At 39.5% G+C, this 21128-nt stretch overlaps 1 protein-coding gene across 1 annotated transcript; it reads left to right on the top strand.

The window, feature by feature from the left end:
• The first annotated feature begins 390 nt into the window (after positions 1–390).
• On the top strand, positions 391–16211 carry lin28b (lin-28 homolog B (C. elegans)). Its single transcript, XM_072362740.1, has 4 exons — positions 391–617; positions 1392–1582; positions 11277–11464; positions 14332–16211. The coding sequence occupies exons 1-4, from the start codon at positions 608–610 to the stop codon at positions 14642–14644; spliced, it is 702 nt and encodes a 233-aa protein (XP_072218841.1). The 5' UTR covers positions 391–607; the 3' UTR covers positions 14645–16211.
• Positions 16212–21128: the final 4917 nt, after the last annotated feature.

Here is a 21128-nt window from a genome sequence, read left to right as displayed (position 1 = left end):
TTTTTTCTGTGTTTTTGCTGTTGCCATGGTCACCTAATTATCCCACAGGATTCATTAAAGCGTAATTTAATCCCATCTAATCATCTAATCTAATCTCAGAGCATAATAGCTTTATGTGACCACACCAGCCCCTTATGATTCAGAACCTCCACGAAACACAAGCTCCACAGAGCCAGTGGTGCTCTCGCAGTGACCGTAGGCGACTATTTTCTCATCGCACAACCGCGGTGGATGCTGCCGATGGTGTGAGTTCAGTTTTGCCCATCCCTACAGTCTTAGGGGCAAGAAATTAGTAGCAAGAAAGCATGTAATTGACAAAGTCACGTGTTCCCACTACGGGAACGGGCACAGCCAGCACGAGAGCGAATGAGAGCGAAGGAGGGAGAGGGGGAGAGCAGCACAGAGGTGGTGTGAGTGAGGAAGGGATCGAAGGGAAGAGAGAAAGACATGACAAAAATATCAAAAGGCAGAAAGCACGCCGTACCATGCGAGCGAAATTGGTGAGCGATGGGATCGAGGATGTCGGATTAATGGTGACTACCGCAGCCCGTTTTCACAGAGGAAGCTACTCTATCGCAACTTGGGCGCAGAGGGTCCGCGGGGAAACATGGCCGAAGGTTATTCTGCAATTATTTTCTATTTTCTGCTCTTAGTTTGTCTTTTTTTTTCTCTCCAATCTCCTCACGCGAGAAGGGAGGGGAGGCAAGGTGCAACGTGATTATTGTTCCAAACCTCACCAAAAAAAAAAAAAAAAAAAAAGAAGGGGAAAAAAAAAGAAAAGAAAACCCTCCGAACTGAACCGCCCCTTGCCGAGCACCGTGTCTAACCATGTTTGGCTGCATTAAGATAACGCGCATTGTTACAACGTAGCTTTATGCGATTGAGCTCAGTATTAAAGCTCGAGGAACCATGTGTACACCTGCCTTTTTTCCTGTAGCATGCAAATCCACAGCAGGAGCAGGGCTGTGGATGCACGACATGAGAAAAAAGCAAAACAAAAAACCCTCCACAACTTCCACCGACTGAGCGTGCCTGTGCACGAAGCAGAGTCACTCATCTGTCATGGAGTACCAACTTTTTGGGGGATTGTTTGCGGTTGCTGCACACCGGGTCACAGCGCCACGCGCCCCTCGCTCGTCCTACGGTGTCGATAATAGTATAGGAAATTTCTACCGGCCGTGAACTTCACATTGCAAGTGTAGGGGATTCCCCTCGCGCTTTTGGAGAAGTTTTTTTCTGTGCAACATAACTCATTAAACTTCTATAAACCGGTGTGCGCGCAGGGAAGTGTCTCTGCTGTGTTGTGTGTGTCAGCCGTTTAAAAAAAAAAACCAAAAAAAACCCCCAAAAAAACCGCCCTGACTCGCTGCTTTTGTGCCCGCTTGTTTCAGGAGGGCCGGGTAAAGGTGGCGGAGAAGACCCCGCCAAGTCCAGCGAGCAAGAGGACAGGACTCGACCGCAGATCCTGTCGGGATCGGGCTTCTGCAAATGGTTCAACGTCCGGATGGGCTTTGGATTTATCTCAATGACCAACAGCGAAGGAAGCCCCGTCGACCCCCCTCTGGATGTTTTCGTCCACCAAGTAAGTTGCCAAAAACAAAAACACAAGCCACCCTGAGGAATAAACATCTGCTCTGCGATGGTCGCCCTCATCCAGATTCGCCTTTTTATTTATTTATTTTTAAGCGTGAAGAGGCGACGAGTGATCAATTCGTTTTATTCCATCTGCCAAAAACCTCGAAGCATTAATTCAGATCTCATTTGATGCCCGCGGGCCCCTTTATTTGTCCTCAGGGAGCCAGTCGGTTGATACATTTGTATTATCCGGATGTTTTGCATTGCCCAACGCGTTACTATGTAATCACACGTTGTCCACGGGCTTGAAAAAACACGTTAAGTTTCCTCTTTGGGCCACATGCGATCAGCTCTCCCCTCCCTTGCTTCCCTCCGCGCTGCAAAGGGAAGGGAAGAAGTGTTGTGTGGCTATGACACGGTTAGTTTCACACTTGGCCCTAATGGACAGCGGAGCCTGCTTGATATCCAACCAGCTAACATGTCTGCAAGCGTGTTTTTAACCAAGCAAACGAAAGAAAGTCTGACTGATTGTGGCTCGCTGCTGTTAGTTTGGTGTGCTTAACGTGCAGTTTGTGGAAACGCAGCTTCTTCCTGCGTGTAGCCAGGCCTGCCTTCCACCACATGTACTCTTGATTTATTGTTGCACGGGGTTCATTTCAGAGGCCTTGTTTTCGACTTCTTTCGCGGCAAACAAAGAGCAGCGAGGTCCTCCCTTCCCTCAGCTCCCCTGCTCCCCCGTTAATTCGTCCCCCATTTACGGTCTTGTAAAGTGGTTTTTAAAATCCTCGATGAGGAGAGGCATTTTCGCCATTTCATTTGACACCCTCCCCATGTCTTTATTCTGGTGCTCAGGGGATGCTGTGCTGAACTGTGGGTCAGATGTTAGCAGTGATTGGTTGGGAGGGGGGGATAAGATGGGTTCATCCAATTATTTTTGGCAGGTATATGAGGAGTTTTGACAAATATATACATTTAACATTTCATTTTTGCACAACTTTATGGGATATCCTTTATGGGAGATATTTATCCACAAGTGTAGCCTTAGTCTGGGATGTTTTGCCCAAAGAAAAATGTTTTTCTTTTCTTTTTTTTGTCTGTTTCTGTGTTGCACACCATTTTAATGCTGCTATCTTTAACCCATCTCTGTAAGATGTGCTGGGTTGAAATCTATTACAGACTGTCCTCAACATGAGATTTGCATCAATCCTCACAATGATACAGATGATGTGTTTGGTTAGTTTAATGCTGAAAGGTGACATCCACAATTCTCCAGTGAACTTGAACAAATTTTGACATTTTGAGTGAAAAGTAACCCATGACCTGTGCTCTGTATATGTTCCCTGTCAGGGCACCATGTGCGTTAGATCTTTTGCTCCAACATCCAAACCTTAAAACGTACATTTGCCAATTTCACCTGAAATCTAAATGTAATCTTTGTACACCATATTTCAGGGTTTGTCTTTTCCTGTTTGATTACTATTATCAGAGATGCCTGGAAGCAGAAACTGTCAGATCAATGTAGTGGAGTAAAAAACGAACGTTTTCCACTCTTGAATATATTGATTTCGAAGTAGTAGGTGTATACTTAAGCACCTGCAGATTTGCACATATGTGCAGGACATGAGTAGAAACACTCGTCTGCTTAGTTTACAGGTCTGATCAAGTGCTTATGAAATGGCAAATTTAAATTTATTTATTTATTTTTTTTTTTTTTGTCAGTCTTCGCACCTGGATGCAGCTCTTTAATGCCAAGCTGAGTTTCAGGAAAGTGCATCACTGCGGCACTACATTATGGGTTTTGATTGATCAGTTCCCATCGCGACTCCATCAGCTGAAGGCTCTGCATCCATCCACATACTTCAGGCTCCTGTTTTCCCTGCTGTCCAGAGATGTTTTAGAGGTGGATCAGGACAGCAAGAGTAAAGCAAGTTATGGGAAACAGTCTTAAGAGCCAAGTATGAGTTAAATAAGCACTGTCTGAATCAGCAGTTTGGTAATTGTAGGATGTGTGCATATATATATATATATATATATAGAATAGCCATTTGTCATTTTAACACTTTAAAAAAGTGTTAAAATGACAAATTTAACACTTTAAAGAATAGTTAAACTGCAAAGATGTGATGTTATGTGAAATTAGTCATGCCACCATCCTAGTAGATTTCTGTGGGAAGATTTAAACAAAAAAAGAAAAATTATTTGAATTTGTAGAGCTTGAAAGGTTTAGTCTTAGTATTTAGATAAGAATAATAGGAAGAAAAAATGTTGTTATAAGTGTCAGATCTGCTCTTTTTAAAAAAAAAATAGTTCTTCTAGCGTTTCCATCCTGACATTTCCAGCTATGTGTTTGCAGTAACGTGGCTGTCATTTTAGCTCAAATAGAAAACTATATGGCTTCATGAGCACATCATCATACTGACTGTTATACAGCCACTTTCTTTGCAAGGATTCTGATACACTCTCATTAGCCAGTCAGTCAGTTTCTCTGGCTGCTCCTCCCTCTAAGTCTCTTCTGCCAGCAGCCTCAAACTGTTTGGATGATATTTCCAGGTGCAGTGGAAATGTTCAGATTTGGGTAAATTGAATTGGAATATGTCAGTTTATGTTCTAAGCTTCAAAAACATCTGAAATTTATATTTGGGCAAAAGTTTGGGAGTAGGAATCTTTCTGTTAGGAATGAAATATCTCATATGTGTAGCATGCTAGCAAGCAGACCTACTCAAAAAAAGACGGCTATTTTATAAGGAGATATTCCAGCTCAACGCAGGGGTCATGCAATATTGTTTTGCTCTCAGTGAATGTAAAGAAAAAGGAAGCAGTGGACCCTCGATGCATGAGAGAAAGAGGTAAGAACTGTGGGGAGGGAAGAGGGAGCGTGAGGACAGGAGGAAGGGGGAGAGAGGAGGAGTTTCCTCAGGAGAGGGGAAAGAGGAGGGATGTGGGAAAAATACGTGTGGGTGAGGGGTGGTGGCGCTGGGTTGGGGAGGGAGGGTGCTAGTGGTGGTCGAGGAGGAAAAACATGAGTGAGAAGTTGAAAAAAGAGGAGCGGGAGGTAAAAAGGGAGGGTGAGTGAGGGTCCCTGCCCGACCACGAGTTCTCTTCCTGGGAGGCCTCCTCATCCGCGCTCCCATCTGATCACTTCCTTTTGGAAGGCGAGAGAGTAATTAAGCATCTTCACTTCCTGATACCGCTCTACTTTGTCATGCTACTAACAGGCTTTTTCATTATCTTTGTCAACCCCCTTCTCTACCTGCGCTGAGGGGTTTTTCCCCTCTGTGTGTGTGTGTTGGTTCTTGCTGGCACATGAGGGGTGTTCTCTCCCTGGGCATTCTTAAAAGAGGAAAAAAAAAAAAGGAATTTCTTTAAAGACAAAAAGGCAGGAGGGTTGAGTGGGGGGTGTGGTGGGGGGGCTGCTTGCCTTTTGTCGGTAATCAGTTTGAAATGTTGAACAGTTTGCTGCTGTTATTCTCCTGAATCCCCCTGACCATGTGTTCAATTTATGGAGCCCCTGTGTGTGTGTGTGTGTGTGTGTGCAATCTTACTTTGTGCTCTTAGTCACCAGGTTGCTGATGACTACATGTAAACCTTTGCAAGAAATTTTAGGTTCTGAGTGTATGTATGTGCACGTTTTGCGGGAGTGTGTGTGTTTTGTGTATTGAGGTTAAAATGGGGCCCCTAGTGAGATTAACCTCTGGTCCGTGTCACCGTTTGGCATGCAGGCCCCACCCATCTCTGCTTCCAGATAGCCAGTATCAGGCTTTGTGTCTCCTGCAGCCACACTGCTCCAGGCACCCACACCAACCACCAACACACACCCTACATCAGAAAAAGCGAGTGAAGAAGAAAGACGAGTCATGTGACTGCCTTTTAAGGAGCTGGCCACATACAGCGGAGATGATTTGTAATTGGAATGGTGGCAGACTAGAAAGCAGGACCACACTTAAAAGACAAAGAGATAAGCTTGCTTTAGTGTGTGGGTAAAAGTTAGTTTTTTTTTTTGGGTACATTTCAACCTTTTTACATTCAGCCGATTTTAATAAGATAAAATCTATAAACGGACTCAAACTTTCAACATGGGTTTTTTTTCACAGTGACACTGTTTGGCTCGTCTAGACTATTCTGATGTGATACTCTTAAGATATGCATGATTATTATTATTTTCATGATTTGGTAATTGGCAGAATGTTTCTGTTATCTTTTAAAATGTCAGAAAATCATTAAAAACACACACCCCAAGAACACATTTTCTATTTAAGATATAAGAGTAATTTTTCACCAATAAATCCCCATGTTTATGATGCAGAATTTCGCTCGGAAAATTGATCAGTCTCTCAAAGTAAGGAATGAATAAATAATCAGTCAACATCGAATTTTTTTTGTTTCTAATCTCACATGGATTAAAAAAAAAAAGATTCATGCAAAAAATGAGAGTTCTTCAGAGGAAATGGCAATTGGCAAAGCATGTGTAAAAAAAAAAAGTATCTTTAGGAGAAAGTAAATTTTCTGAGTATCTTAGATGTGTCACAATTGAGGTAGAAACATAAATGATTTGAGAAAAAAGGTAAAGTCATACCTTTTACAAATAAGAAAACTTTGTTATTGCAAAGGCCCAAATAGAAGATAATATCTGAAGATGTTCTCTTCAGTTGCAAAGAAAATGTCGAAAATCACTTGATCCTCTTTGATTACATTTATCTCCAGTTCATCTCTGTATACGTTCATATCCAAGTCAGTCTCTGAAGATAACCCACGTGTGACCCACCAAAAAAGAAAAAAAGTGGTTTAACTAAACAAACAAGAAATAAAAAAAGAGGCCTTTTTTAGGCAATGTTCAGCAATGCTAAAACACACACTGAACTGGTTTGAAAAGATTTGGGTTAATCTTGTCACATAAAGCCTAATATGAAAATGTGAAGGTAAATAACCCAGTGCTTGTGTTTAAGACCGCTTTTACATGCATTTATGAATTGGGGAGGAATGCTTTGGGGTGTCTGATTTTTGAATGGGTGCAGTTAGAAGTGGCTGTGGGTTTTATCACCAGTCACCTCACCGAGGTTCATTTCCCCTCTCATGCTGATAAATGTAGCTAGATGATCCACTGCTTCCTCCCCCAGATCAAATATTTGCTCTGGTCATAATCAGGGGTGTTGGATGTTGTTAATTTGAGGCAGGGGAAACATGAAGGCTTTAAAGTGTTTGATGGGGGTTGGGCAGGGTTCAGGGGTCAGGGCCACTAATGACAACGTGTTGAGGAGGGCTGGAGTGTCAGCGTCATGAGAGTGGCTCTGTTGGTGGTTTTCTCTGGTGTGCTTTTGAGTGTTTTCTTTCCTTTCCCTCTCTCTACTTTCCCTCGGTCCTCTTCGGTTTATGTATGTAATGTTGACATATGTCCATCAGAGCTGATCTGCTCCACATTAGCTTTTCCCGTGTATAAAAAGCTACTTAATGGCTCCAAAACACATGGTGACCGTCACTCCCCTCACGCTCACCTCTACACGGTCTCTGTCCCTTTAATGTAGTGCACAGCACCTCGTGGACCACCTGATTTAAAGCATCTCGTAATTAGCCATTCCATAGCTGGTGGTCGCCACGGAGAGAGGCTGTTGGAGGGTGGTGGGTGTCCTCTCTGTTCTTCCCCATCCCCTCATATTACAGCTTCCTGTATTGATTGCTGGGCCTGTTGATGACGAAGGCCGTCTGATGAAAAGGAAGGCTATTTCTATCCAGGATGTCAGAGTCCATATTGATCGCTGGCTCCTTCCTACACATACACAGTCACACAAATGCAGAGCTGTAGATAGATATTTATTCCTGGTAGGGAAGGTCGTAAGCAAAACCAAACCTTTTCAGGGTCTGTTGGTTTCATTTTCTTGTTTTATTTTGCTTTTCTATGATGACGGTAGCTGCTACTCTTTTAGAGATTAAGTGCAGAGTGGTCATCCTCTAAGGTGGGGGGGGTTGTGCTGGGATGGCTGTACCACTGACCTCAGGATTTGTGCTTCTGACCTGTGAGGTTCCTGATCAAATGTGTTTTTTCCCCCTGCCCCCCTCTCAATGTCCAGCCACCGATCAGGAGTTGCTCCTCCATTGGAGCTGAACAGAATGCGCTTTAGGCTTTTCCACAAACCCCCCACCTTCCTCCAGATTCCCTCTCATATCCACCTCCCTGTGCTGGGCTACTCCCACATTCTGTATTGCCCCCCCCCCCCCCCCCCCCCCCATCTCTCTCATGTTCTCCTTGGCGTTCTCGCGTTCCCTCTCCACCCTCGTGCCCTTTCCTGACCTCTTTGGGTAAACTGAAACTTGTCAGGACGCCCGCCAGGTCACTCTAGAGGACAGAACTCAAGTTACAGGTTCTGATTTGTTTAATTTATTTATTTATTGCTCAGGCTGACAAATGCATACATCAGCTTTGAGGCTCCTACACTCGCCAGTACTGAACTTTCTTAAGTAAATGTTGAGATGAAGCTGTTGCAAGTACATGCTTCAGAACTTATCTGAGGCATGAACACGGGAATGATGCCACTTCCTACATGGCGGAGATGTGTGTGTGTGTGTGTGTGTGTTTTCCTGCATTACTGCTGAACAAAAGGGGTTGTGTGGCTTCCTCACCGGTGCATTATGGGAATTTAGGGGTTTGGAGAGGGGGTAGAACACTGAGACAAGCCACTCAACTTTGACCTGGAGAGGCACGCTGCTTGTGGACTGAAGACATGAGAGGAAGAGGAAACACCCTTGTGCCACAGTCCAGAGACCAGTCAATGATTATTCATCATTATTCAGAATGCATTGTCGTGTGGGGGATGGCCTCGTTTTTTTTTTTGTTTGTTTTTTTGTTGCTTTCTACCGATTTCTGCAGAAAAAATGCCCTTCAGACATTCGGATGGTCTAATGATGTTAATATTAATCGGCATTTAAATTTGATGCCGATTGAAACCCGACAAGGCTTCAGGGTGCTTCAGGTTGTTTGCAGAAGCAACATATGAAGCTGTGCTTGGTGTGTGGAAGTCTTGGCAAGTTACTGATTATTGAATCTTTTGAATTTGTTTTTTTTTTTTTTTTTGCCGCACGGCTACTTGAGATTGATCCTTACCGGCTGCATAAAGCTACCAGCTCAGTTTGTGACTCACCCTACAGTCCCTTCTGTTTTCTTCCCTCTTGCATCTGTGGTACAAATGCATCCCTCTCACTCATTTCCATTTGCTGGTCCTCTTCCATTCCTCAAAGCCAAATCCAATACCTGAATGCCCAAAATGGGATGAATCCTCCACTAGCAATCGACTTGATGCAACTCTCGGCCTCGGCTGCAACTATCTGCAGCTGCAGAGGGACGATAACCAGGGGGAGAATAAATGACGTTTGAACAAAATGACATAAAATGTGTATAATTAACACGCTTGACTACGCTGTCTTATAAATTGAAATTCAACAATATTTAATACTGAGGCCCAGTCTGTGTCCCAGTTTCAGGCTAAATTGAAAAGCTGTTTATCTTTTGATTTGATATTACTACATTTAAAGTGTTAGAATTTCAGGACATGTTTTTTCATTTATTTTTCATTGTTTCTTTGTGTTTGTGTGAAATCTATGAAGTGACATTTTAATTTGAAGTAATTCATTGCTGATTATGTTAAGTTACTTGGCAGTTTGTAAGTCATGTTCTGAAAATCGAAAAATTTCACTACTTAAAGATAATGGAAATAAAGTTTTATTTGTATTTTTCCTTGTTAGAGTTTCTCTCTGTTCATTTATTTCAGGGCCTTTCATAAACATTTGTTGTAATGTAGTCCCCAAATACAGCAATCAGAAAGAAATAACCTTTTCTCTAGATTGAAAGTATTTTTTTTTTAAAGGTTTTATTTATTCAATTCCTCTCTGTGTCTAAAAGTTATTTCTAAAGTTAATTCTCTTAATTTTTCTAAACTACATTTTCAAAACTGGATTGTATGAAAAAGTTCTTTTCAAAATCATCTAAAATGGAAGTTGAATCTGAATTGTTTAATTAATACGATTTATCCAAATTATATGCTCTGTTAATTTGGAAAGTTCTGGCATAGTTAATGTCATTTTATTTGATTTTAAAACATTTAACTTGAGACTGTTTTGATAGTGTCCATCTCTGCTAGTGTCTGGAAATGTTAAGACGATTATTTTTATTCATTGTTGCTACTTTGTTGCTGCTAGTTTTTTTTTTTTTTCGGAAATTTTTATAAAAAATTTAAAGACCAAAGGGTTTCCTGAAGGAACACTTTAACAGACTTGTTTTCCAGAAGATAGTTCAACAGTAATATTAGTTTGTAATTAATTTTATCGATCTCTCCTCACCGTTGGATGCATTAACATCTTTTCTTTCCTGTTCGTTTATGTCTACAAAGCTCCTATAGAGCACCTTTAGTCTCCTGTAACTGCAGCAGATTCAGAAAAAAGTGCTGCAAAGTACATTTTTATCTCCTTTCTCTATAGTTCCAAGTTTGATTTACTTGTGTAATTCTTTTCCCTCTTCTTTTGTTGCCCACACATCTGCCTCTACACCAGGCACTGATTTTACAGATAGCGCGTGTTATTTATAGATCTCGCTGTATAGCGAGTTGTAGGTTTGCTCTGCATGCTGCGCGCTCGTCTGTATTTACCTATACCGAGATCTGCAAGGCTTGCTGCGATTCATGAAGGTCACGGATACAGTGCCTAACAGCAGTCCGTTCTGTTGCGATCAACAAGACATAAATCATTGTCCAGTGGTGGTGTAGTAACTAAATCAATAAATCCGATCATGTAGATAAGATGGATGGTGGATGTGTTGATGGAAAATGATTGCGTGGCTGCAGCACCCTTTTCTTTGGCCCCGCAGAGAGAATAGGAAGTGGTGTCTCTGCAAAAGTAGATAAAGAGAGTATATCAAGGACATTCTGTGTGATAAGTCTCTCTGTACAAACTGTCATGGCAGTTAGTAAAAAAAAAAAAGAAGAAAAAGACCCACATCCATCCACCATGTTTGAAATAAAGTCGGTCTTTCTGCATTCATTGTCTGTTGCTGGATGTCTTTGTTCGCAGCGCAAACAAACTCCTCGCAGTAAACCTCGGTGTGTTCATAAGTCTGGATGTTCTGTGAAAGTTACTTAGGTAAGGAAAGTGGCGGTTGGGGAGCTGTTTGTTCACAGATCTGCAATTATGCGTTAGATTCCCCCCGATGGGCGTGGACTTGTGTTACGTTGATGCTAAAGGTTTTATGTTGTGGGGACACAAGGTGAAGCTACAGTTTTTTTTTAACTGTAGCTTTGTTTTGCGCAATCTGTTCCGAGTTTGCTGTAAAAGGGTTAAAAAAAATCAAAATATCTGAAAGAATCAACAAAGGTAAAAATGTAACCTTGTACTATTGTATATAAACCCAGTTTAAACTGCTTTTCACAGACAAGTTATTGAACAACACATGGATGTCTGCTATGTCACATTTAATTCTGCTCTCATAAAATCTTAAAAGGCAAGTGGGAGTTTGTTTCTTTTTTTTTTTTTTTCTTTTTTCAAATTGGATGTTGAAATTGAGTTATTTTAATTAACCTCATCACCAACTGCAACCACACTTTTATCTTATGGTATTATTATTTGATTTGAATACAGAAAATTGTGCATTTCACAAAGCCATAAGAATCTTCCGTCTTTCAAATGGATAATTGTTTTTGCTTTTTTTCCCCCCCTCCCAACAGAGCAAACTGGTGATGGAGGGTTTCCGCAGCTTAAAGGAGGGTGAGCAGGTGGAGTTCACCTATAAGAAGTCCTCTAAGGGCCTGGAGTCCCTGCGGGTTACCGGACCTGGTGGAGGGCCCTGTGCAGGCAGTGAGAGGAGACCTAAAGGGAAGGTCCCACTCCAGAAACGCAAACCAAAGGGAGACCGGTGAGTGTTATTTAGATTTTTAAATATTGGGGGGGTAATTTGGTGCTGGTTTATGAGAGCATACACGTCATTTTAGAAAATCTGAATGTGTATGAGTGCTTATGGTTTGAATTGAGGTAGCAGATTGTAGTAAAAGGATACGTTATATATGTACACCTCACATCATTGAGCTATTTCTGAGTGGGCTAAGATTATAGATTAAATCTATTCAATCTGCCGGAGTACATGCCTGTTGCCATGGTTATTGTGCACCATAATACGAAATTGAATAGGGCACTTCACCTGCCATTGCTGCTATTTTAAATCAATTTGCCAGCTTTTACATTACAGACAGTATTAACACAGGGCTAGGTTGGACTTATATGCATCTGAATGCTGCAGTAGCTCAATCAATTGCTTTGTCCTCAGTGAAACCCTGAAGGGTGCTTTACTAAAATCTGTCAGAGGCAGCCATATGGAGCTCCTTGAAAACACCTGGCGGTTAAAGCAGAGAAGGCTATATTTGCCTTAATTATATGTGCAACAAACCCTGCCAGGTAGAGCGGCGTAAATCCATATCACATTATTTCAAGGCTACATTTACATTCGAAAGTCCAGTTCTGCCGCTCTTTATATTGCTGCAGCACACCTGCCTCAGTGGCGGCTGTAGCGTGCCATCCACAGCGCTGCTCTTTTAAAATGTGAAAACAAAAGCTTTTGTTGGAAAGCAGGAAACATTATCTGAGAGAGAAGGTTCCCCTATTGTTTTACACAGCTGAATAATTCAGTTTATTTTGGATAATTGATCCAGTGTTAGGTCAAGTGTCTAACTTCAACCAAGGTGGTAACAAGGTGGTGTTAGATTCAGATTGGGCAGGTGGATGTGATGTCATCTGTCTTTTTGAGAGTGCTGGTGTCTGCAGCACCTTTGGCAGTAAGGCTGCTCTGCCCTCTACTGGCCACTCTGCTATGAAGCCGACTCGGATCTGTGTGCAAAACTCGGTTTGTACAAATGTCTACAGACCGTAATTTTGAGCGCAGTATATTTTCTTTGAAAAACAACAAATGAGCAGAAAAAAAAGGAGTTTATTGTTGCCTGTTGGGAAAAATGTTCACCTTAAGACTTCTCTTGATTTAAGCAATAATGTGTAACCAGCTTGTTGCTCCCCAAAACCGTGAGCACTAAAGAAAATGCTAAAGATTGTGTTTTCATCATCATTATTAACAAATCACTCCTTTCTTATTTAGCACATCATGATTCACAAATGTTTGTCTGTCTTTATCTGTATAGTTAACCATATCAGTTATTCCATCATTAATTCGATGATTTATGAAGACAATAATGTATTCAAAACAGTTTTTTGAATAATGCAGTATTTATTTTTGGACTTACTGTCCAGTGCTTGAGTGCAAAAGTATATATATTAGATAATGTTTCTTTCACAAGTCTTGTTACCTGAAATTTATATCCTTTTTTGAGCTTTCATTTCTGCATAAGTCTTATTTATTTTAAACCATTTTAATTGAATTGACTATTAATAGGGTATTAATTAGATTAGATATTAAACTGCTTTTCAGATTCACACGCATGATCTGATGTGTGTAAACATTTTAAAATGAATTTAAATTTAATGTAATTGAATTTAGAGTCTATACTATAACGATAAAACCATAATAAATGAATTATTTTTATGGCAGTTAAATAATTGAAAATGAAGTTGATAAATGAATTTAGTTGGGTATTTGTTTCTATTTTTTAGTCACAATTGTATCTTCATTATTTGCAAGTTGATTATTATTTGAATAATCTGTTAAACCCTCCCTTAAAGTCCTTTTTTTTCTTCATATACTTAAACACCTTCTCATGACAACATTTTCTTATTCTTAATTATTTTCATTATTGCAGAAAAGTACCAAAAAGAAAACACCCAAAGTGCTTTTTTCATTTATAATAAACAGAAATTATGGCCCATTCACTGTTCTTTCTTATTTATTTAGTTTAGTCATTTTTATACTTGGTTCTTCTGTAGGGTGGATGCTACGTACATGAAGATCATTAAAACCCTGGTGATTAAACCCCAACCTGCCATGATTGGTTTTCTTATTCAGTGGTAGCAATTTGCAGACTGACTGTGATGTTTCTTATTTCCTTGATTGGGTGATTATAAGTTAACACGATGTGCTCCTTCTTTCAGCCTATTCATAAAGATTGCTTATTTGCATAGAATATATATTTAAATTCAAACCAAAATGAAACTACAGTGATGTGGTGTATTTGTATCTGACAAATTCATATAATGAAGTGAGTGCTTCACCTGTTTCAGACTTCATCGCGCAAGATAGGAGACATTTAATTTTGGATATCAAAACAAGAATTGTAGAGCGTTTCAACCGCGACGTGCGTAGAGCATCAACTCTTTACAAAAGATGTGACATGAAGGAAAAGGGGGGGGGGGAAATAATGTAATGTTTTGCAAAAGCAAGTGTCGACATTGTGACAGGCTTGAATCGTTCTCCATTTTGTCCTCAAATTTACAAATTCTGCAGTTTGAGCACTTGTGCTCGTCAAATGTAATAACTGTGGTTTGTCATGTTGGAGTGTCTCACGTTTGATCCTGAGCAATTTCATATGTCATACTCCCATCTAGTGGTGAACTGTAGTTGGAGAAAATATGTCATCTCCATAGTGCTGATGTTTTATGTGGGCACTCCTTTTTTTCATGGTTTATGAAATAATTGATATTCTCATCTTAGGTTTTCTTACAAAGTGTTTTTAAATTTTAAACAAAATCTTTGTCTTCTGTTTAGTGAAAAAAGGAAATGCTGTGATTTTGTGTTGTTGCTGTTAAATTTTTTTCATAATCATTTCTGCGTTCTGTGTGCTGCAGCTGTTATAACTGTGGAGGTCTGGATCACCATGCCAAGGAGTGTGGCCTGCCCCCCCAGCCAAAGAAATGCCACTACTGCCAGAGCATCACGCACATGGTGGCTCAGTGCCCCCATAAGGTGCTGGCGCCCGCCACAGGCTCTCAGGACCTACATGCGTCTACCTCGGCCTCCAGCCCAGGGACCGGGCCCTACCTCTGCCTCCCCGAGGAGGAGGAGCGCTCCAGCTCGTCTCCCCTGGAGGGCTCCTCGTCCTCGCCTGAGGAGCCCCACATACAGCGCGGCCCCCGGACGCAGAGGTGGAGGAAATCCTGAAAGTAGTCCATAGAGGTGAACCTTTCACCGCTTAACCTTTGTGTCTCCCTTCAATCAAAGTTACCTGAAGCCCCGCCCCCCTCCCCTCCCCCTCATCTACCTCACACCTGTGAAAAAATGGGAGATCCTTATTTCTTTACTTTGGTTTTGTTAATTTTTCTAACCCGCGCAGCTATGGCAACGATCAACGGGGTACGGACATTCGTGAATGTGTGTGACTGACTCGCAGTCGTCTGATGCAGCTATGGCAACCACCGCTGGAATGGTGGCTGCAGGGAATAACTGTTTCTTGTTTCAATCTGTGCAGCTCGACGGTGAAACAACGTGGTGTGAGTCCAAGTTTGAGACTTTTTTTTTTTGTTGTTGGTTTGTTTTCCCCATTTGTTCCTCTTGGACCTAAGTGGTGGCCATCTTGAATGCCTTTTCCCCCTACTTATGTTGCTGATTTAAAGCCACAAATTTATATCCAGTAGGCCTAATCATTCCAAATAATCATGACTGCATCTTCATAGTACACACAGCAACTCGTTTTAAGAAGCATTAGAGGAAGACTTTTAAGAGCTTGAGACCCTCTAAGTGATAATCCAGACCCGTAGGACTGTCCGCTTGGCTTCTAAAGATCTTTAGGGGAAACTTAGTGAATTCCAGGGGGAATCTTTAAAAAGCCAGTGAGCTGCTAGAGTGCATAATTCTTATTTATAATTTTGAAACACTCTAAACATACCTCTTCCATGACAGACTGGACCAACTGATTGTCAAAGTGTGAGCAAGTGCAAGACTGACAGAAAATGAAAGTGTGTGCTTGCACTGTGTGTGTTATGCATGCTCAAAAAGTAATCAAAACTGTCAGACTGGAACAAGACTTCTCCAGGTGCGAGTCACTACTATCAACCCCCGTTTGCTATTATGATAGATGCATCTTATATAAGACATCATGTAATCCATCTAGATCATAGTTAAGATTCGTAGTAATGAACTGATCATTAGACTTCAATTTTGGTTGTTGCATAATTAGTTGAAAATAGTGATTAATATATATGTAAAGTTGCAAGATATAATTAAAATTCTATTAACTTTATGTAATGCATATATAAGGAATTAGCTCTGACATAGGTGCATAGCCCTGTTTACGTGCATGGGATACTTTATTTGTGTGTGAAGACTTTTGCTCTATTTAACTGTTTTCCTTCAAGACAAATCAACCTCTCCTCCTAGAAAAGCTTACTCCACATCTTCTCATATTGATGAGTTCATAAACTCAGACACAGCACAAAAACTCCCAGTATAGGTGTAGTATCAGACCATTCAAATATCAACATAGCTGCTTTACTTATGCGATACCTCACTAGTTCTTCCCTTGGGAAGTGAATGTCAAGGTGTTTGCTCTCCAAGCCCTGTTTTAGAACCACATTTTCCTCCTCCATCTGTGCCTACCATTTGTTGGTCAGCACCAGCCAGGTGATGCTTGCTCCTCTTTGGGATGAGATGACATTGCTGCTGCTTCAGACTCACTAAAAACAAGACGTGAAAAAAAAAAAAAAGAAAGGGAAGAGGGAGAGCTAGATAGATGGAGTGTGTCGCTTTTGGTATAACTTGAATCCCAAGCGTGGCTTTAGTGGCACTTATTTGAGACCTAACAACTCTTCTCTGACCATACTGAATGTGAAAAGAGCTCATCTGAAGCAGACTCCTCACAAAGTTCACTTCAGGTCGCTTTGGAGTTGTGTCTTAATGTTCTGACAAATCAAATAACTTTGTATGATTATATCAAAACGGCTTGAGCGTTTTTGTTTTAAAAAATTCTAAGTAGACAACCAACTGTTTTTGGTATATTTCTATACCAAAGAGTTTGGCTTTATTTCTTGAAGGCATTTAAAGTTGCTGAAGTGCTCGTTATCCTTGCTCTTTCAGAATAAGATGCACTTATTGCTGAAAGTGAAATAGTGTTTTTTTTCTTTTCTTTTTTTAATGTACTGCTTTTTGAATGTGTGAGTGCATTTAAAAAAGAAAAGAAAAGAAAAATCTAATCTCAACAATGCAGCATGACAGAAAAAAAAAAAAAACTAAGTGAATGACCAAACCACAGAAGGAGCACAGCCCATGCTCAGATCTCTATGGAAACATCTTTTTGTATGATGTATTTTTACATTTTTACACACAATTCCTCTCAGGATGATTAACTGTTCTCAGGGAATTAACCAAAAAAAAGTGTATATTACTCTTTTGGGAATCATCCACTGACTGACTGACTGACTGACTCAATAAACTGTAAAGCAATGGCGAGGAGCTGTATGTAACCAATTCATGTACTGTTATTAGCAACTACCTCTTGAGTTCTACATAGTTGTGCGATTCTGTCTGTATTATTATTATATTTTCTTTTTGGATGAGCTGTATTGTTAACTCTAGGTCTGTATTATATACTGAGGTGTTGTATGAGATGTTCCCTGGTGTTGCCACAGACTTCCTGGTCTTCCTTCCCAGATTTAATGACTTGTTTTTTTTTTTTTTCTTTTACTGCAAAACTAAATTTTTTCTTTCCATTTTTTTTTTTTTTTTTTTTTTTTAGTTTACAGCAAAAGCCTACCTCATATTAGCTATTCCTCCACAAGCTCCTTACCTCCTCCCAGTCCCTCTGCCCCTCCATGCAGTTTTTTGTTTTTTTAAATTGCCGCTTGTCACAGTAGTGTCACGCAGCAATTTCAGCAAATCAGCCCTGAAGTGGCTCGTCGTTTGTTACTCCACCATTTATAACCATCGAAATCCCTTTTGCAGCTTTTACACACATTTTCACAGCTCAGCGTCAAGGTGAAGTTTTTCTGCCAGCTGTGTGTTACACAGAAAGAAAAACTTTATTTAGCTGCACACAGCCAGCGACTTTACCTCAGTTTGTTGGGCTAGCTAGAGACATGTTAGAAAAGTATTACGTATTTTATGGTCATGTGAACACAATTTGAAAATACATGGACTGTTTTGACTTTGTAAGTATTTTATCATAATCGTTTTTGTAACCACTTGATATGATTCACCTAAGGTGAAGAAGAATAGGTTTGCACTCAAGCAAGGAGTGCCAATCTCTGTTTTAACTGTTTGAACTGTTACCAAATAGATATCATCCTCTTTTTGGGCTTCATGGTAATGGCCTTTGTCGGCCATTTTTACAGTTTAACATAATCAGAAGTTGTGTGGCCTGGAGATGATGCCCCTTCTTGGTGCAAACTACATTTGTAGTTTAGGAAGACATCTGTTAGAGCTACCTACCATGAAAATCATTAGTTTTTGTATTAATGGTTATATTGCATATTTGACATTCTAAACCAATGTTTATGAAGAAAAATGTTGTCATTACTTTCTACAAACCAACTTAAGAGATTAAAAATCAGTTTAGCATACGACTGCAGTATTACAGTTGGCACTTGACTGGCAGATCACTATATTTAGGTGGGCTTGCTTTATGTCAATTATGAACAAAATAGACAACCATAAAAAATAGTGATAGTATTATTAGCTTTATATATATTTTTTTCCAATCAATGTAACATCTGATTGATGTATTGTTCAGTACTTCGCCAAGAAAGAGATCCCGTTATTGTAACACTTATAAAGGCAACAACTCGTCAAACAAATTGCTTCAAATGTTAAATTTGACTGTAGCCATAAGGCAAAACAAGAAGAAATATCTTCAACGCAGTTATAAAAATAAATGTTATGAGTTATACTGATCTAAAAGTTGTCTCTCAGCTGGAGATGAAAGAAAACATTGTATTATCAGCTGTAGTTTCTAACAAAAATAAAAAAAGAATAAGAAATTTGAAAGATCCCAATATAAATAGAATTTGCCTGCTCTGTGGCATAATTTTATGCTTACAAGGAATATAATTTTTTGGGATACGTCAATTATTTAAAAAAAAAAGCCTCTGGTTTGAATAAATGATTTATTGAAGATTTGGCAATCTGTCAGAGCTGAAAAGTTAATTTATGCTTTTATCTGTGCGGTTTTCCATTTTTCGCCTCGGATCCAAAAAGCTCAGTTGAAATTCGTATGTGTCCAAATGTCTGAAGGCTGAGAGAGTCGGTTCAGCATTTTGGGAAAAGAAACTAATTTGCTTTTTGAGATGAAGAGTTGATTAGCTAACTAGGTGAGCGGTTCGATACCAAGCTCATGTCTACTTGTAAGGCTGCAGTTATTAACTGTTGAAAGCTCCTCAAAAGCTTTAAAAGTGAGCTGGTATATCTGTTGACTGTAGATCATATCTCACCTTCCTCAATTAGTTATCATTTGATACAGCCATTATATTTTTTAAATTTTTTTATCATAACTTTGCTAAGCTAACAAAGAACAAACTTTTCCATTGGATTATAGGGATCCTTTTCTCTGCTGTGATTGGTTGTTGTTGTCAGATGACCATTGATGCTCGGGGCCTTCAGAAATTTTAAGAATTATACACTCTTTCAATAACCTGAATGGAAAAACATGTCATGACATGGATGTCAGCCAGCTCAAGTGGAGATGTTCATGAGGAGAAGAGCTAAATGAGATGCCTTTGGAGAATAGTGGCACATGCTCATACAGGATCTGGCGTATGTTGCTGGTTATTTTTTATAGAGCTCTTTATATATACCTTGCCTGTATCAGTACAATGTGTTCTTAATGTTAATGTCCAGCTTGGTTAAAGTGATGTTAAGGTAAAGTGGGCGTACTTACGCATGGCATTCAAGCATATTTCCCAGAATGTTGAACTTAAGCTTTCAGCTTTGTGGGACTTTGTGAGATAATCTGGTTGAATATTTTTCAGCTTTTTCAGAAATCTTAAAGGAGGAGGCAGTTAAGAATGAGAAAATTGAAATGTAGAGTTTTTTAAAAACAAACAAACAAAAAAAACCTTAGCTAATTTGGTGAGAATTAGATAAACAAATTGAAGAAAACGTGTGTCAAGGGGAATTAATTTTCCAGATGATAAAATCGTACACACCTTGATCAAAAAGTGGTCCAAAAATGAGAAGTATTTGAATATTGCCTTTTGTATGACAAAATCAAAAAGCTTAATTATCTTTAACAATAAATCAAGAGCCTTTGGAGACAGACAGAATGTACTATGCCATAATCTTAGGCAGGGAAACCTCAGCAGTCAGACTGTAGTTCACATACCTCAACTGTTTTGCCTTTGACAGCTGCTCTGTGCTTTGCCTTGACTGGAGAAACAATGTGCTGTAGAAGACGATCATTTATGTTTCCTTTTTTTTTTTTTTTTTCAATAAAATCTGAAATGTCAGATTCAGATGTGTTTATGTACAACAAGTCATACCAGAACATTGAACCTCTTAAGGACCTATACATCCAACCGAGTGCAGATGCTTTCTTGTATTGAAGAATAACCTCACATTTTCAATGTTTCTTTGTTTTTACTTTACATTGTGGCCAGAGAGAGTCTTCTGTGCTCCCTTTCTCTGGAGCACAGAGCCAAGCACTGATTGCTTTTGAGTGGGGAAAATGTTCTTCTATGTGCATATCACTCATTATTTTAGCCTCAATATAAATGTACTGCCTTTTTTTATTTCCGTGAATCCTGGATTGGATTGTTGAAATGTCTTAAATGTTTCACTTGATTGGAAAATAAACATATTATATTGGCTTTGAAGTATGTATCTGCTTGCTATTGAAATAGTTTGGGTAATATGTAATTCAGGAAAATTTCACCCTCGTACACATTTGTGCACACATACTTTTTTGCATTGACATCATGGTCAGCTTATGTGGGAAATTTGGTAAAAGTTATTCTGAAGCTCTGGCCAAAGTTTTGTCTAACAAATCTGGTAACGTTGGGTCCTGACGGACATAAAACCATAATAACCGAGACAATTAAATACAGATGTATTAAAATACAGATGTGTTCAGTCATGCAGTGCTTTACTGAAAGCGGCTCAGATAGTTCATGTATTGGTCGTTTTCATCTTTTTGAAGAGTCCTTATTTGTTTTATTTTTTTAGTGTTTCGGCACTTGTAAAAGTTTTAATAATGGGTTTAACATGAAAAGATAAAATAAACTGCACAAATGAAAAAAACACATACAGAAAACGTTTGAATTCTCCAAAATGCATCTTGAATCTATAATGGAATGCAAATGCATTTCTGTTTCCATGAGGGACTAAGACATTAACCTATCTCCAAAAAAGCTTAGTATAAGATGTACAACATTTTTAAAATCTTTTATATAAGATGATTGTTAATTGTCTTTAAAAAAAAATAAAAAATGAAAATGAGCAGAATCTGACTGAAAGCACACTTTTTATGACTTTTCATGGCTTTGTCATGACTTACATCCCCCTTCGTTAAGTATTTTTGCTGCAGTTAATAGGATTTGTGCCCATTCCTCCAACAAAGTGCTTCTAGTTCTACAAGATTCTTTGGGTCTCTTTCTTATATTTAGCTGCAGATATGTTATTTATTTTGAACCTTTTGTATATGCAGTTTGTGGTAGTCTCT

The sequence above is a fragment of the Leuresthes tenuis genome, unplaced genomic scaffold (genome assembly GCF_036924035.1).
Source record: "Leuresthes tenuis unplaced genomic scaffold, fLeuTen1.0.hap1 SCAF_13, whole genome shotgun sequence".
Classification (NCBI taxonomy): Eukaryota; Metazoa; Chordata; class Actinopteri; order Atheriniformes; family Atherinopsidae; genus Leuresthes; species Leuresthes tenuis.
This window is presented reverse-complemented; position numbering and strand designations above follow the sequence as displayed.

What these genes read in the sequence shown, in the direction of transcription:
- lin28b (XM_072362740.1), top strand. An exon ending in TGGATGTTTTCGTCCACCAA is followed by an intron (nt 1,583 to 11,276) that starts GTAAGTTGCCAA and finishes CCCTCCCAACAG; the next exon opens with AGCAAACTGGTGATGGAGGG. An exon ending in CGCAAACCAAAGGGAGACCG is followed by an intron (nt 11,465 to 14,331) that starts GTGAGTGTTATT and finishes TGTGTGCTGCAG; the next exon opens with CTGTTATAACTGTGGAGGTC.